A 17,816-nucleotide genomic window follows, 5' to 3' on the forward strand; every position below is an offset into this window, starting at 1 on the left:
TAATATAACCAGTAAGTAGGCCTAATGCTTTATGTAAAATATAACTTTTCAACCGTTGTATTTTCTGAGGTTGACTTTGTTACACCAACAGTGGACACTGAGCCAGCCTGTGATGGGACCTCGAAGTAGCAGTTCACTAGGGAAGTAGTGTAATCTGAGAAGTGGGGATTTCTTCTGCAGCTAGAGAATGTCAATTTTGTAAGATCCTTTCGTCCTTAAAGTGCTCATGTGTACATGAGACTTAGAGTTTGATGTTAAAGGATAACCGTTCCTGGAAAAAGATAGAGAAAGGTCATCTCCAGCTCCTAAGCCTGAGATGACAGCTCTAAGTCTGTCTGTCTCTCTCTGTTCATGTTCTGGGATAATGGAAATTTAAAGTACAACTTCCCTGGCAGGTTGCTGTGTCCTCTTCAAATCAGTTCATACATGCAAGAGCCTGTTAAGGCGTTAACACCTCACTCAGTAGCCTGTGTTTGCTGCAATCTCATATATGTAGTTGCACGAACTGGGTAGTTCCTGGCCAATTCCCTACTCTGTCCTGTCAGAACAAGGACATTGAACAGAGCAAGGACTCTCTAAAAAGACTGTCTAAACCACAGCTAATCAAGAAACAGTTTCACCCACCTTCCTGGCCTGCAAGGAACAGTCCTTCTCAGCTGACTCCAGACTCATTTTCAGAATTCTTTTATGATGAGCAAACTCTACAGAAATCATTCTTGAACTTTTAGGTCTAAAAGTGTGTATCCAGAATATCACTTCAGTTTTCTGTCACCAGGACAAAAATCCTCCTCCTCTGCTGCTGGGAGTTCGGGTGTCTTCTGCTGCAGCTATTTGCACAGAAGGCAATATTTTCATGTGTGGAATTTAGAGAGAAAATGCCCTCCACTTCCCTCACTTACACCTTCCACGTCATCCCATCGTCTTCCTGTGCATACACTCCATCTCCTCAAGATTATTGCCTCTGTTTGCCTATAGCCCAAGCAAGCCTACATATAAACCCAGAAGTTCTGGAGGGAGGGAGGGAGGGAGGGAGGGAGGGAGGGAGGGAGGGAGGGAGGGAGGGAGGGAGGGAGGGAGAGACGGAGGGGGAGAGAGAGAGAGAGAGAGAGAGAGAGAGAGAGAGAGAGAGAGAGAGAGAGAGAGAGAATTAATCCCTAAACTAAATTCCTTAAAAGTCTTTGGCAACTTTATATTTTCTGCCTCAATGCACAGTCTTACTAATCAACTAATGAAAATTTGTATGCAAATTTGACTTCCATTATTAAAGCGATTTAGGGACGTTGTGTGATTTTTTTTTTTTTACCATTTTCATGTATACATGTTCTCCAAAACTGGAAAAAATTGATCTTGTTGATTTGAATCCCAATGATCAGTGAAAAAGTCACTGTAAGACACACACAGGGTCTGGGCTCTTGTTCCGGTTGTTTTATCCTTGGCAGGTGACAAGTCAGTGCTTTGATGCCATGATATACCGCTTGTTGGTGCAATTACCAATGTCAAAGCACTTCTTGCTTTCAGCGCTTGAGATGTATTCTCGGAGTAATGAGATAGGGAATCTTGATTTGTTTTCATTGAGTATTGATCAAGTACATGGCTGATTCTGTAAATGATGGGCAGGTTTGATTACCCCACGATGCATTTCTCAGGAGCACATAAACAGTAGTTTTAATTGAAATTCTGTTTGCAAAAGAACCTGACGACATTATTTGAAAATCCTGCATAAGCAGATTTGTACATTTCCAGGGATAATTGTATGAATCTATTCATAAAACACAAAGTCATTTAACTCGCTACTCAGGGAAGTTCATTGGAGCAGATTCACGCTCTCTTGAAAGGCAAATAATTACAACATGTGGCCGTTTTGCTTTTTGGATTTTGTTAAGTGATGTGAAAGTACAGGTTCTCTTTTATTTTACTTTATTGAGATTCCCAACTGTGTGCACGGTTGATGCATCTGCTATAACCTTCCTTACCTGTACACTGCTGTAGGAGGAAGGGGTGCCCAGCACAGGCTGTTAGGTGCCCACCTCCTTTCCTAAACGAATTAACAAAATAAGGCAGTGCAGCTTCCTGTTTCAGATATACCAGTGACTATTACGAAAAGCCATTGCTCTTCCACTGTGCCCACTCTCTCCACTAAGGACCAGGACTAAGGCACTTGGCCAGACATCAATGCTCTGGCAGTGAGGCCCCCTGTCTCTTCTCGGTGGATAGCCCCATGTTTCACTACCACAACCAACCGTTTCTACTTGCCTTCTAAAAGGCTTTCCAGAACTCTGTCTGCCCATTGTCTAGAACTTAGAGAGCAGCTCTGGTCTTTGCTGTGCCAGGTGCTTCCCCCACCGCTATCAATAAGGAAGTCCTGGTGTCCAGTAAAGAGGATACGTCCCCCTACAGAGGCACCATCATTCTGGTAATTAGACTTGGAGTACAGACTCCAGGGTCCTTCTGCCAGCTTCTGAAGCCATGCCTGTGTGGTGCATACTGTTTCCCTGGGATTGAGCTTGTATTAAATGAGAGAGAGTTGTGCTTTGTTGATACTTTTTGTGATGAAGTCGGGGCTGGATGAAAACATGATTTTTTTTTTTTTTGATTTATATTCTCTTTATTTCCAATGCTTACTATCTGACATTATTCAAGCTGAATACAGTTGTATAAGTTTGTCTCCTCTTAGAAGCTGTCATTGATTTTAAAACTTCATGAATATGCAAACTAGGTTAACCTACTTGGCCTGTATTATGCCACTATGGAAGTTAAAGTACACATACTTTCTTTTTTTTTTTTTTTTTTTTTTGCTGTGTATGTACTTTTATTTATTTATTTTTTGTTTTTGTTTTTTAATACCTTTTGTTAGGTATTTTCCTCATTTACATTTCCAATGCTATCCCAAAAGTCCCCCATACCCTCCCACCCACTGCCCTACCCACCCAGTCCCACTTTTTGGCCCTGGCGTTCCCCTGTACTGGGGCATATAAAGTTTGCAAGTCCAATGGATCTCTCTTTCCAGTGATGGCTGACTAGGCCATCTTTTGATATATATGCAGCTAGAGACAAGAGCTCCGGAGTTTTAAATGTTATGCTCATGCCGCTTAGAAGTACCACGAGGGAATGAGTGCAGAGACCATAAATGACAAGGTTCCTAACCAATTCTACTAAAAATAGGCACATTATAGTTGTTCAAGACTGTTTCTGGTCAAATCTAGGATTTCCTTTGGAAAAGAATTCCATGTATAAAGACAAGTCAGGACCCTGTGATTTCTTTCCAGAAATAATACTGTTATTTAAAAAAAAAAAAAAAAGCAAAGAAAGTATCAAGGATGTTCCAGGGCTGTCCCATAGGTCCTGTGTCTGCATGAATGAAGAACTGGCTTTGTATCATACTGCTAAAGAGAGAGAGAGAGAGAGAGAGAGAGAGAGAGAGAGAGAGAGAGAGAGAGAGAGAGAGGGAGAGAGAAGAAAGAAAGAAAGAAAGAAAGAAAGAAAGAAAGAAAGAAAGAAAGAAAGAAAGAAAGAAAGAAAGAAAGCATGAAGACATTTGTATTCACAGGTTCTTGCTCCTCCATCATTCTTCCCACACCAGCCATCTCTCAAACACACTCAAGGGAAACTAGCAAATAAGTGCTCACTTCTCCATGAGGGCTTAAGTTCCTGAAGTGAATATTAAGTTTGAGTTTTAATCTTTTTTCTAAAACAGTGTGTGTAAACTCTCGCAAGAATGCCAGTTAAGTGGAACACAGAAGAGAAAGTCAAATTGTACATGCAGAATGTAACTGAGTCATAAGGCCAGGACTTGACCATCCTTTCTCACCCCCATGTTAACAGCACCAGTCTTAACACCCTGGCTTTCTCTTTGTTCTCGGGTTGAGCATTGCTGTGATGGCAAAGATAACTAGTCCTCGGGGACCAGGGTGAATCTTACATTGTATGAGCAGCTATTAATATTTTAAATACTGTCTGCTCTCTGGCACTGTGGTATTACATCATTATTTATACAATAGAATCTGTCACTGGCTGGAAGGCTTTGAGTGTTTTAGCATGCCAGTCATGAAATGGGATATAATTATATTAATGCAATTAACATGTACAAAAGGGTGGACTTTTTTTAAACATTATTTCAAATGTTTCTGATATCGTCTGATCCAGAAATAACCACTTGATTAATTTGCCTCATAAGATATAGCTCTATGTAGGTCAGGATGAGATCATTTGAAAAATCTACTCCTCAGAGAACTTTTAAGCCACCGGAAAAAGAAAGGAAAAAAAAAAAGAAAAAAGAAAAATCTCATCTGAGAGTTGGAGCTGAATTATATGGTCATTTTAGTTCTCAGAATTCAAAGCATAGATGGCTGGAATCATGTGCATGTGATAATTCTAGGCTACTCTCAATAAATAATACATGTCATTTCTGCTTCACTGAGACTGTCACTGACTGTTCTAAATGACTTTCATCCCAGGGCCTAGCCTGCTCTCCCAGAGTGCACTTCAGCTCAATTCTAAACCTGAAGGGTCTTTCCAGTATCCGGCCAGCTACCATAGCAACCAGACCCTGGCCCTGGGTGACACAGCCCCTTCTCAGCTCCCAGCACGCAGCACGCAAGCCCGAGCTGCCGGCCAGAGCTTCAGCCAGGTAAGGGTCCTTGCTCTTTGTGTGGATGCAGAATCAGAGAGGCACAGGGAACATGGGATCCAGATGGTTTTTGTGGGAGTGTTGTACAACTTACAAAAGGTCCTCGGCTGTGTATGAAGGAAAGAAATGGCAAAATATGAGTGGAGAGTAATACAAAATGGGAAACATTTTTTAAAGTATTCCTGCGAGTTGAAAATCTTGTATCTCTGTTGTGTGTATTTAGCTGTATGAATAAGTAAATGGGCATATAGTTACCATATCTACATCTATCTGTGTTATTAGTAGACCAGACATTCTGAATTTTTTAGTTCACCTGGTGAAAAGAAAATAGTTTAAAAGGAATGTCATGCAATTATTCTCTGAAGTTAATCTTATCAAGGAATTGTGTAAACTCTTAATCACAAGTATAGAATTAGACTATAGATAATTGTATTAAGTTTAGGAATAGTTACACTTTGTCAAGTCAGATTTTGAAGGAGAGCCTTAATTTTTTGTTTTCTTTAAGGCATGAGAGTGTTTTTTAAATTCAGTGAACAAATTCATTATCCGTCCTTAAAAACAACTCAGTTAGAAGCAACCAGGTCGAATGCATGGGGGTGTTAATTCACAGAGAGGGCACATACACACACACACACACACACACACACACACACACACACACACACGCACACACACACACGCAAATGTACACACACACAGAGATGCACACACACACATTCACCTTTGAAAACTTTTATGCCACCTAAATGAAAATCGTGTGTGTGTGTAACATTTTTGTTTTATGACTTGGCTGTAGTATGTAGTATATATTCAATCAATCCACCAGAATTAATATATTCAAGGGATATGTTCTTTAATGAAACTTTGGGCATATTTCCAGCTGTATAAGATATTCTGAACTACTGTGCTTTTGACTCTGGAATGAAGGTCCAACCACTCCCATCTTTGAAATGAGGAGACTGTTTATTTCTTTAGGCACTTATTGAGTAGCACATTTACCAGGAACCCTTCCCAAGTCCCAGGACCCATCACTGAGTTCTGTAGGCCGCTAGCCCATCTCGTTTACTGATTTCCTGAGAGCTGCTTGAAAGCAGGCTCTCCTCTATGTAGTGGTAGGACCTTGTAGGCCATGTGTACCTAGATAATGTGGGCAGAGAGATTTAGATTAGAACGGTCTGGTGTAACCACTGCAGCAATCAAGTGACGCTGAGCATTTCGTTTCCTAAAGTCACACCATCCTGATCACTGTATTTAAAAACGACTTCTTCCCTCAAGTCTTGCCAGCTCTGGCTTTGTAAATGTTACCTTCTAGTGAGCCAGGCTGTAACAGCGCAGATAAAAGAGAATTGTGAAGCAGTTCATGGACTTGAACGCTTGGCTCTCTGCCTCCCATGAACGCTCCATCAGAGATTGTTATTACATTGTAAAGATGGCGCAGTTATGTTTTTTGGAATTACCAGAGCTGTGGTATGAAGACACCAATGGAGTGTGAGCACTCAAGAGATAACTTTAGCAGGAGTTAAATATTGTGGAGTAGAGAGGTAGGATCAAGATGTCTGAAGACTCACACCGGGCTCTGATGGACTAATGCACTTTCTCCAGCAGAGCTGAGATAGGAGTTGACCACCTCAACTCAGAACAGTTCAGTGGTTGTTGTGACTGGAAACATGGCAAACTCCAGCTGTGTGTTGTATATGGAGAGCTGATTCACTGAATACCACCATAGGACCTGTAACTTCAAAGTAATAGCATAGAAATGCTCGAACCAGAAAACTAGCAATTAAGCCAAACAATTAATGTTATACCTTTGAAAATCAAGCATCCAGGTCCCGTTTCAGTGGCATCTCATTCAGATCCATTGGATTTACAAAACCCATGTGAAATATTCTTGCCAATATCCTAAATCGTATAACATTTCCCCAGGAGAGATTAATGTTGTGGATGGCCTGTTGTCATCAACTTCTACATGGGCTACGTGCTACATAGTAAGCCCAAGTTGTGGTTAATGGATGATAAGCTGAGTAAGACCAATGACTAGCTGAAAAATATTTATTCTTTCTCTCTAAGGATTGTAATTCTAAAGGGATATCAGTGGTTTCTGTCTAGTTCACAAATCACATCCCTGTGGGAAGAATATGAAGTAGCATCATAAATGTCTAAGATGCTGGTTTCCATTCTTAGACAGACTCTAGTTTACTCAGCACCCTGGGGCTTTGCTGAGTGACCGTTACCAAATTCTCCAGGAGGCCTTGGGGATGGACTGGAAACCTCAATGTATCCATTTTAAAGTCTCATCAGCCACAGACACTGCTGTCAGACAGTTCTCTTGTGTCTTTGGCTACTCTTTCCTCAAACGCTAAGGTGGTTCATGAAGTAGAAGTGAAGGACAGAAGATAAACAGACGGGCCCTTTTTCAGGATGCAGTGTAACCTGATTCACATGGCGCTCTCTCTTCTCCACCACAAAGGCTCTGCCCATCCAAGCTGAACACTTCTCATAGCTTTTAAGAAGGCTGTGGCTTACTTCTCCCTGTCTACTCACTTTTCAGCCAACTTTGGCCTTTCAGTTGGCTCCTCTAAGCACTCCCAATAGAATTGCACTTTTCCCCCATGTACTTAATCTATTACCCGATTATTCATTGATTCTTCAAGGCATTTAACTGTGCCTGGAGGTGTAGTGAGCCTGTATCTTTAGGATGATGAAGTATGGAAAATGGACATGGTCCTTGTCCTCAGGGAGATTTTATTCTAGCAGTGGGCATGAAAATTAGAAAACCAACACTTGAAATAAGCAAAGTGCATAGACTATATTCATAACATATTAGATTGTGTTACTTAATACAATAATGATTATGCTATGTAGATAGATTATGACATATAATATGTTCATAATATATTACATTTATAATATATTAAAGATGATGGCCACTGAGGGAAGGATATGGACAGAGAATAGGATGATATTCAGAGAAGAAAATAAAACACCATGGAACATTTTAAAGGAGATGTTTGGGTAAGGACACATGGGAGAGGCTCTTGGCTATCTGTGGAGTGGTGAGCCTAATGGTCTCCAGCCGCAGTTAACTGGCATATTAACAAAACAACATGTAGGTCAGGGCAGTCAGAGCAGGGTTCGGGGATTTGCAAAGTGTCTGGAGCCTTAGTGGATCAGTGGTAGGACTCACTTTTGAATGCAGTGAGAAGTAGAGAGTCCCAAGCAGAGCCTGACGATACATTGAATCATTGTCCTGCCAGATACTGTTGCACAAAAGGCTCCCCTTAGTTTGATTCAATGCAAAGCTTCACCTCCAGAAAATCATTTCTACCCCTGCAGTACTCGGTCCAGGATCCACCAAATTTTACCCGGCTCTCTGAGGAAAGGACCTGCAGGAAACTGAGAATCGTATGACATTCATATGAGGTTAAGCCGCACAATAGTGGACATCCCAAAAGTTTTTCTACAGAAGAAATTCTTCATTTCCTTTCAATCTGGCCTATCTGTTTAATGTTATACTGACTTCATGTCTTAAAAGTCCCCGTGCAAGCTATATCATAATTATGAATATGTTGATGTTCCTGTCTCCCAAAGGCAGAAGAGTAGATCATCGGACCATTGACACTTGGATGGCTATTTTATGAGTGGTAGTAAGGTAGACCATAAACTCGCCTATAGTACAGAGGGAAAGAAAGTTCCTAATAGTCAGCCATTGTATTGATCTCCGCATGGGGAAGGCCACTCTCGCTTGCTTAATTATAAAATAAATTGCCTTGAAGTAATACTGGTACTGTAATTGAGATAGCAAAATTGCGGGTAACATCTCACTGACAAGATCAACTTTACTGAAAAAAAGGTATGGTAATCGCACAGATTTCCATAGCATACTTTAGTCCTTCCTAGAAACATCTGAGTAGCTTTAAAAAAAGTGTCTGAGTTCCAGTACCACTGTTCCAGGGTGTGTCCACAGATATGTAATAGTGGTACATTTAGAAAACACAGCTTTGCATAGATGTAGATGCCGTGTAGACTCCACAGAATGCACCCAGCATGGGCATTCAGGGGAGAGGGCATGTTGTTTTACGTGTTTTCCTTGGCATACCTGTGGGGTTCTGGCAAGTGTTTTTCCCCCCTCTCTCTCTTTTCCAGATAGTTTTAAAATGCTTGCTTCTTGTAAATCTGCATTCCTCCTAGCTTTGCTTTCAAGTCTTCCCCCATTTTCTCTCTCTAGCATAAATATGTTGAATCTGGCTTTGACAATCAAAGCGTTTTGTATGGCAAGGAGTTTATATTTGTGCTCCAAGCTTACGTTCCCTTTTCTGTGCAAATATTTAGATTATTAAAGTTGTTCTGACAGAGCTTCATGCCGAAGTGAAAGTTTCATGGATATATATTTTTACCAGTGTTCATGTAGACTTTCAAAAGATCTGCCACCGAGATACCCTTCCTATGTATTATTTATGATAACTGTCTGTAGGACCTTTGTGTCCTTGTATTGTGTTTTCGTCTCCACTTTTCTTTCTATTGGAACTTACAGAAATGGCTCTACATGAAATACTTAATAGAATTTTAATATTGGCATCCCCTGTCTGCATGGCTAGGGGCAGGTGGCTTGTAGGATCTCTCAATATCTACAATATGTGTTCTCCCTCTTCCACACCTTCTTATTGCACCTTCTCCTCTCTCCCCTGTCCTCTTCCTCTTCGTCCTCCTTCTTCTCCTCCCTTCAATACTTTCCATGATTTTGGGACCCTCAGTTAAGGAGGAAGCAATAAGGGTTGCCTCCATGAGGATGCACACCATGATACTTGGCCTTTGGACCCTTTATCTGAGGGGAAAAACCTATATTCATTTTTTTTTCAGTAAAGTTGAAGTTGTCAGTGAGATGTTACCCACAATTTTATTAGCCCTTCCTTTCCCAGTGATGCTCACCACCTTGGCAGTTAATGCCTTCAGGAACAACGCAGGCCCTATGCATAAACACTGTCTCTTCTCTTTATGTTATTTATCAGTTTCCATCAAAGCCAGAGCCCCTCTGGAGGATGGCTAGACAAGCAGCACATCATTTGACTTGACTGTGTCCAAAACTCAAGTCTCTCTTACAGTACCAGGATTTTTGAAGTTGTAGGTTGGCACCCCCTTCTAGAGACCAGTGTAGAGGAAAAGTTGTCTGACTCCTGTGAACCATGACTATAATGCAGAAGCAAATTTGATACAAGACAGAGATTAAACTCAGGGGACATAGCTTATTTGGGGATGTAGATGTGCCCCCCTGGGCTACATTTTATACAAGAATTCAGTGAAACCATTTGGCAAACAAAAAACCTGAAGGGTTGACAATTTCCTCCCGTTTGAAGGCGAGAGTGGACAGCTTTGTCCATACTTGTGTGAACTTCTGAGCTCTACACACACATATCCCAAGAAAGCAGAATCATTTCTCTAAAGTTTCAGTCAGCACAGAACTGATGGCCCTAAATTATCTCACTGGAAGGTTCTCAGTGAGACATCAGTGTCTCTGGAGTGGTCCCTGCAAGGCCTTCCTTCATTCCGGCTTCCCTGAGTCCCTGGAAGAGGACACATCAGTCATTAACTTACTCTCTCTACTTTGTCATTATGTAGACCACACGGTGTTAAGATAGTTTCTGCAAATGCCAGACCTCAGCCTTCCTGATGTAAGCCATGGCCACATTCCTGCACCTCTCTTAACAGCCCAAAGGTGGAAGCTCTGCTTCCTTTGAAACGCGCTCTCTGCCCTTTACTGACCATGACCCTGTCCTGACCCAAAAGCACTTCTGCCAACAGAGTCTGAGTCAGAATGGTCTTCAGCGGGGACACCTCAAGTGACAGATCTACCCCTGTGTTCAAGTAACCACAGGAAACTGAGAAGGGGCAAAACATGGGTAAAAAGGAGTTGCCAGACTGATGGCGATCCACGAAGCTTGCTCATCTTGGGTAGTCACCAGGTAGTGACGTCAGTTGTCCATTCCTGACTTCACGGCATTAGCTCCCTAGCATCCTGAGCAAATGTCATTCCTCTCTCAGAGCTGGGGCCCTGCTGACTGCTTCAGCAAACTTGGCAAGTCTCAATGTGTCCTCACAAGGACTGTCCTAAATCAGGGACCTGTTTTATACAATGTGGTTTCTTTTAGAGCCAGGGTATACTCATGACTGGGACTCAGGATTCCTGAGAGCGTGTTGGCTGTGAGGTCACTTGAGAGCTGGCTGTAAGCATTGGGATTTTTCTGGGGACACTTGCTCTGCTTAGTGACTTGTAGGTGCTAGTGACCTGATACATCAAGCTTGTGCTCTGTGTAGTTAAAACCTGTTTGGGAGCCATGTGTGCATTGCCTGCCTTCCAGATCCAATTGTATTGAAAATATATCCTCTATGAAACAGCTCTATCACAGTGGCATGAATCCACAGTACAATTACATAAAAGGTCACAATAAGCAAATGAGTAACACACACACACACACACACACAAAAGTGGAAAATAAAATGTATAACTATAGTTTATCCTAAGTCTGTCCTAAGCAAAACTTACATACAAAGACATGATATATTTGTTTTATCAAAGCATTTCTGAGTGTATGGTTTCTATTCTTGAGGATTTTCTAACAAGATAAAACAGGGTTACACCGAACGTATCCCCAGCTCCAGCCTGTTGAGTCATATCACATACTCGATAGCTACTTCCTTCTGAGTTCCAAAGAAGCAGATCCTCACCTTCTCAGCAACAAAGGGACATTAGTTCTGGGACTGATCTAAGGAACTAGGAAGGAAGAACACAGGTTCCTGCCAGCAGAACCATGACTAGGGACAGCATCAGGACCACTTTGCTCCAAGTTATTGTGAAATACTTTGTGTCACTATTCTTCTTTAGGGTCCTCTTCAACAATAACACATTTCTTCCCATTCTCTTTACTGATAAATGGTCAAATATCACTATGAAAAGGAGTCTAGCCCTTAATTTTTACCTGAAATCTAATTTGAAAAGTAGACTTACAATTTTATTGTATGAAATTATGTTTGAGGTACAGCTTAACCCGTAGATGAGTGGACTAAGTTCTTTCCATCTACTGTGTGTGTATTTTTTTTTAAGTCAACAATGGGTTAGGATAAGCTATCCTATGAATTGTGAAGTAGACTTAAACTATAGCCTTATGTCTCCCAAACTGGCCAAGAGGCACTAAATGAATTTATACAGTGAAACAAAAGCAAATGTGTGCTCCCAGGTTCCCATTTTTTGTGCAAATGATGAGCTGCTCTTCGACATTTATTACTCCATCAGCCACAGTGATGGACCACAGCATTCCTGGACCATTTGTTATGAGCTATAGATGAGCTGGTGCAGCTGTGCAGCCCAATAAGTTAGACCCTGGTTACGTGTGGCTGTGTGAATTGGGATTAATCATGTGCACGCTAAATCCAGTGCTTCCATTGACAAGCAGCATTTGAGGCCCTCAATGAGCCTGTCTGGCTAGTGAGTGCTAAATTGGGACATGCCAGTTTGGGACATTACCAGGCCTAAAGCAAGTGGATGGGACCATGCTGCTCAATGGGTACCAATAAGGCTTGTGTAGTGAGACTGCTGAGTGATAGGGGTGTTTAAACACACAGAGACAGCAGGCTGGGTTAAATTTGTATTTTATTACACACACACACACACACACACACACACACACACACACACACACACACACACACTGAATAACACCGCTTACTGCCTCAGAGACAATATAAAATCTTACCGCTTCTTTCTCCTTTCCCTTTTTCTTGTTAAAAATTCTATAAACTTTTTACCAAGATCCTCCTATATGTCTGTTTTTGACTTAGACATTCAAAATGTCTAACGGTCATCTGGCATTTTCCAAAACTTCTACAGATTTGAGGAACATTTAAGGAAAGTTTGTAAATGCTAATATCCAACATAATTAGTACTCTCAAATTGCATGTTCCAGCAGATCAAAAAAACAAAAACAAACAAACAAAAAACCTGGCAAGGTATTTACAAACCATAGCTTTCCTGGGATACACATAAGTCAAATACATAAATATTGAGTACTTATCCCACTTTATTGGTAAATTAGCTTATTAATTAAATTAGTTCCTTTTAAATTATTTTTTCAAATCTTTTACATAAGTGAACTAACTGTATTTACATTATTTCCTCTGTTCCCTCTCCATGTCCCAACTCCTGAATCGCAAATGTTCAACCTCCTCTTCTTTAATTATTATTGTTTTATACACACATGCACGCATGCATGTACACGCATGGCCAAGTCCACCTAGTGGTGCTTCTATGCACACGTAGGGATAACCACTTAGGATTGAATTTGCCAGGAGCTCAGCCATGGAGAGAACGAAGCCTCCCTCTGTCAGCGGTCTGTAGCTCTCCATCTAGGGCTGTGGCTGTGTGAGATTTCCTCCATCCTCACTGATGTGTTGGGATGTCAACTCATTTTTCAGGTCATGTTTAGGCAGCCATGCTGTTGAGAGTTCACGGGTGCAGTTTCCCTGTCACATAAAAGACATGGTCTCCTAGCTGATGTCCTGTCTTGTCCTTTGACTCTTACAAACCTACCACCTCTCTCCAGCAACAACCCTGAGGCCTTAAATGGAAGGGCTGCTTTACCATGTGGGGCTACGCATAGCACAGTCCTTTAGCTATGCATTTTGATGTGTTGTAGGTCTCGACACTAGCTTCCATTGAGAATTCCATCCATGCACACAATGTTTTACAGTTGTACCCCTTCCCCACCTTCACAGCTATTTGTCCCGTCCCCTTCCCAGAACCCCGCATATCCCATCCAACTTCATCTCTGTCCCCTTCTCATTTGTTTGAAACCCAACCCAACCAGTCGGGACAGTGCTGCTCATACGAGCATAAATGTAGGGTCATCTACTGGAGCATAGACAACCTGCCAGGATTATACCCCAGAAGAACACAGATCCTCCATCCCTCGCTAAGAATTACCTTTCAGCATCTCCTGCGTGGAACCCTTTGGGATACTCTCCTGTTCATGCTGAGCCTGCCTTGATCTTACTAAGGTCTTGTGCAGGCAGCCACAGCCTCTGTGAGTTACTGTTGGGATGTCCCTGTTGTGGCTAGAAGACACTATCACATAACGCTCTTCCCTATTCTCTGACTTAGAATCTTTCCATTCCTTCTTCCATGATGTTCCTGAGTATTGAGAGGAGGCGGTGGAGTACAGCTCAGGACCGAGCAGATCAAAATCACTTATTCTTTGTATTGTGACCGATTATATAATCTCTGTATCAACCTCCATTCACCACTAAAAAGACAGCTGCACTTAAATTAGGCACATTTATCATTATTCATTAAAAAAGAATGCCCTCTCTAATGCCATTGTTAATATAATAGAAGGCCATTATTTGTGTCATAGAAGACATAATAGAGTTTATTGTAAGCAGGGGACTCCCTATTCTTAATGTTTCCGCCATTATCTTCCTGTGTGAGGCTCTCCCACCACTCGCTAGCCAGATACAAGGTCATAGAGATATTAGTCAACAACAGAGTGGAGCCTCAGAGGGAAAATGTCTGTGTGCTTGTCAGAATTTTTAGGATCAGTACCATCTACCTCCCTTGACAGACTGTTATCAACCCCAGGACCCACTTCAGATGCCCAGAACCAGATGGTCTGCCATTGTTGGTTCTCAAAGTTTGGTGGAGACTTCAATCACCTAGACAGCTTGTCCTACAGAAGTAGCTTGGCCCCCACCAGTGATTCTGTTCTATTCAAGGCAGTGAGGCTGTTGTTTGGTAAATAGACAGCGCACTCTGGAATCCACCACTCTGAGATCTGGTTCTCATGTGTGTTGGGCATTGCTGGGAAGCTGGCTTACTTAGCTGATGCTTAGGTACCACCATCAAAGGCTCGGAATTAAATGTCTAGGGTAAATCTTAGCTGTTCCAATATTTTTGAGAAGTTCCCTGACAATTTTCACCTATAGTTTAGTTTCAGAAGCCCGGTCTCTTATGGTCCTGCTAAGGGAGCAACTCCACGCTTCTTAGTTTGATATTAGACCATAGCAATGGGATTCAGGAAGACACAGGAGTTCTCCAGAGCTTGCACATTCTTCAAACTCTCAAAGCCAAAACCTCAGGCCAAATTTATGAATCACTCCTTCATTGATTGAGTAAACGTCACTGCAGTCTCTCTGTGGATCAGGTTCTCTTGTGGTTGCTAGAGAGACTCCTGTAAGCAAGCGCATGGAGCTCGCATCCCACACCTTGTGGTAAGCTTAAAATAATTCCAGTTCAGATTGGGATATGTAATGCACTTATGAAATTTATATTAAACATATACATTATATATAAACAAATGTGTGTAGTAGAAATACACATATATACCTCCCACAGAGAGTGTCTCTCAGCAAAGAGTTGTCTCCCTCATAAAATGCTGTGCTTAGTGTGTGTTTGTGTACACGTGCATGAGGGTGCATTGACATGTTCTACTCATGTTGGGGTGGGGTCAGAAGACAGCCTCCCTGGGTTTTGTACATCAACACTACAACACCCCAACACCCCACCCTCCCATCCCCTACCCCACCCCACCCCACCCCCACCCCCACCCCTTGGCCCCCAAAAAAGTCTCTCTCATTGGTCTTGACCTCTAAAAGAGAGACTAAACTGGCTGTCCAGTAACAGCCAGACTGCCTGCCTCCCTAGTGCAGTGTAGCACTAACCCCTTTTGCCCAGTGAAATGTGGGTGCCAGGGATCAGGCTTAGGAGACAAGATTTTACTAAGATGTCTCCCCGAGTCCCAACTTGTTCTTAATTCAGTATCTTGATGCTTCCTCGGTACATCCTCAGTGTTTCTCCAGACAATTTGGAATGCTGTGTGTGCTCAGATAAAGTGCCCAGCCTCCCACTTGCCAAATACCACCCCAAAGGGCAGAGGTACAACGGAAGTTTCCTGTGGAGAGCATCTATCAGCTCTTCTTCCCCCCTCCCTTCATTTCCTTGCTCTCTTCCCAGCCCAACCAGCATTCTTCCTTCCATACCCTTCCATGACAGCTTCTCTCTCACACAGTGTGAGATGCTACTAGCTTTTCACACCAGGGACTCCCCCAGACCCTTTCTCCTGCCCTGGGTGAAGCTTGGAGAATCTAGTCATTCTGCCCATAAGTAGATGACAATTGGGTATTTTCATTCTAATGCAGATTTGTCTCTGAGCAAGATTAGAGGAAACTGTCTTTCTAACTCCACCCCAGCCCTGGTCTTTTGTGTTCTTGTAAGTCAAAGAAAGCAACTGGCTTTCAGTCGAAAGACACAACAGCAGAGGTGTTGTTCTGAGACATCTAGAGTACACTTTTAATAACCAGAAAAGGAAGCACTTTTAGTGTTTCCAATTTTAATTGATCTGTTTCCTCTAGTTTTTTTTTTTTTTTTTTTTTTTTTAACTGAAAAACCAAGCTTACTCTCGTGACGTAGCACTTTTCCCTCCGTTTAACTCTTGACCAAAAAGTCTTAACGGCAAGACAGCAGAATAAATTCTAAGTAGTGCATCTTTTATGTCCCGGTCTAAGTACGCAATTCGGTCAGTTTTCGGTGGCTGAAAGTGTGTCTCCTGGAATAATGGGAGCGTTTAATGCCTGGAGTTTTCATTAAAGCTAGCAGAGAGAGAGAGAGAGGGCGTTCTGAGAGATCACCGGTTGGGTGGCCTTTAAATGTTTCTCCTGTGACTAAAACCTCTTGGAACTCGGAGCAGACGCATGCCTCTCGCCTCTTTGTCAGCGGGCCTCTGCTAACCCGCTCCTTTCCCTCCTTGGAAAGGAACCGGGCTGGGAACGTGCTGGGGCGTGGGTTCGCGTCCCTCTCCACGCGTAGCCTGGGCGCAGAAGTTGTCTTCTGCAGCCGGGCGGGGCGGGCGGGCGGGCGGCTGCTTCTCCACCTCTGAGCGCGCCTGTTCTCTGCTCTCCCTCCCGGCACAGGGCACGACCGGCCGCGCGGGGCACCTGGCGGGCTCCGAGCCTGCGCCACCGCCTCCGCCTCCGCGGGAACCGTTCGCGCCCAGCCTGGGCAGCGCCTTCCACCTGCCCGACGCGCCGCCCGCCGCCGCGGCGCTCTACTACTCCAGCTCCACGCTGCCCGCGCCGCCGCGCGGGGGCTCCCCGCTGACCACCACGCAGGGCGGCTCACCCACCAAGCTGCAGCGCGGAGGCTCGGCCCCCGAGGGTGCCGCCTACGCCGCGCCGCGCGGCTCCTCGCCCAAGCAGTCGCCCAGCCGCCTGGCTAAGTCCTACAGCACCAGCTCGCCCATCAACATCGTCGTGTCCTCGGCCGGCCTGTCCCCGATCCGCGTGACCTCGCCCCCCACCGTGCAGTCCACCATCTCCTCTTCGCCCATCCACCAGCTGAGCTCCACCATCGGCACCTACGCCACCCTGTCGCCCACCAAGCGCCTGGTCCACGCGTCTGAGCAGTACAGCAAGCATTCGCAGGAGCTGTATGCCACCGCCACCCTCCAGAGGCCGGGCAGCCTGGCAGGTAAGGGGCTGGGCGCTCTGGTGTGGCTCACATGGACGCTTGGCGGGGAACCAGGGAGACTGGATCCAAGCAGCAGTGCTGGGCATGTCTTGGGTCCAGTTTTCAGATTCCGGGGCTGTCGGGTTGTCAGGGATTGTCTGGAAAGACTGTCAGCGTCTCTCTTCAGGTGTGCCTATCATGTGGTCTGTCTGCCTCTAACACCTGACTGCCTTCCCTTGTCCCTCCCTAAAGTCTGAAGACTTAAACCCAGCAAGGAGGTTAATTTAGTAGGACCACACAGACCTGTTGCTTACATGCAGAAAGAAATCAAGTAGCTCTCCCAGTGGGTATGATCAGTATTAGTTGCCACAAAAAGTTATATATTTTCCCCCCAAATCAGATTCTGAATTTACATAGGTTGCAGCAGCAGCAGCAGCAGCAGAGTAAAAGTAACCAACGGGAAGCATCTTCAATGGTTACCTACTTCATTATAGGGGCTCAGCGGGGGACGGGGGTTGTCTGAGTTGGAGAGGCTGCTTTCTTCTGCCAAATCAGAAGAGGTGACATTTCTGTGGTGCCTGTCCCTATTACAGACCAGGCTGAGCTGGCGACTGTGCTGTCAATGCCATATGCTCAGTTTAAACAAGACACTGTGATTGAAAGACTAATGCTCCCTCCTAAGACACCTGACATGTAATCTGG

At 43.7% G+C, this 17,816-nt stretch overlaps 1 protein-coding gene across 6 annotated transcripts in view; it reads left to right on the plus strand.

Moving 5' to 3' along the window:
* Ctnnd2 (catenin (cadherin associated protein), delta 2) overlaps positions 1-17,816 on the plus strand; it is an 856,811-nt gene that overhangs the window by 457,656 nt on the left and 381,339 nt on the right. For all 6 annotated transcript variants that reach the window (NM_008729.3, NM_001355502.2, XM_006520033.3 and 3 more), the window contains 2 exons: positions 4,455-4,627; positions 16,580-17,135. In NM_008729.3, the coding sequence (NP_032755.2) occupies positions 4,455-4,627; positions 16,580-17,135 (729 nt within the window). The remainder of the gene's footprint in view (positions 1-4,454; positions 4,628-16,579; positions 17,136-17,816) is intronic.

Source organism: Mus musculus, chromosome 15, assembly GCF_000001635.26.
Source record: "Mus musculus strain C57BL/6J chromosome 15, GRCm38.p6 C57BL/6J".
Lineage (NCBI taxonomy): Eukaryota > Metazoa > Chordata > Mammalia > Rodentia > Muridae > Mus > Mus musculus.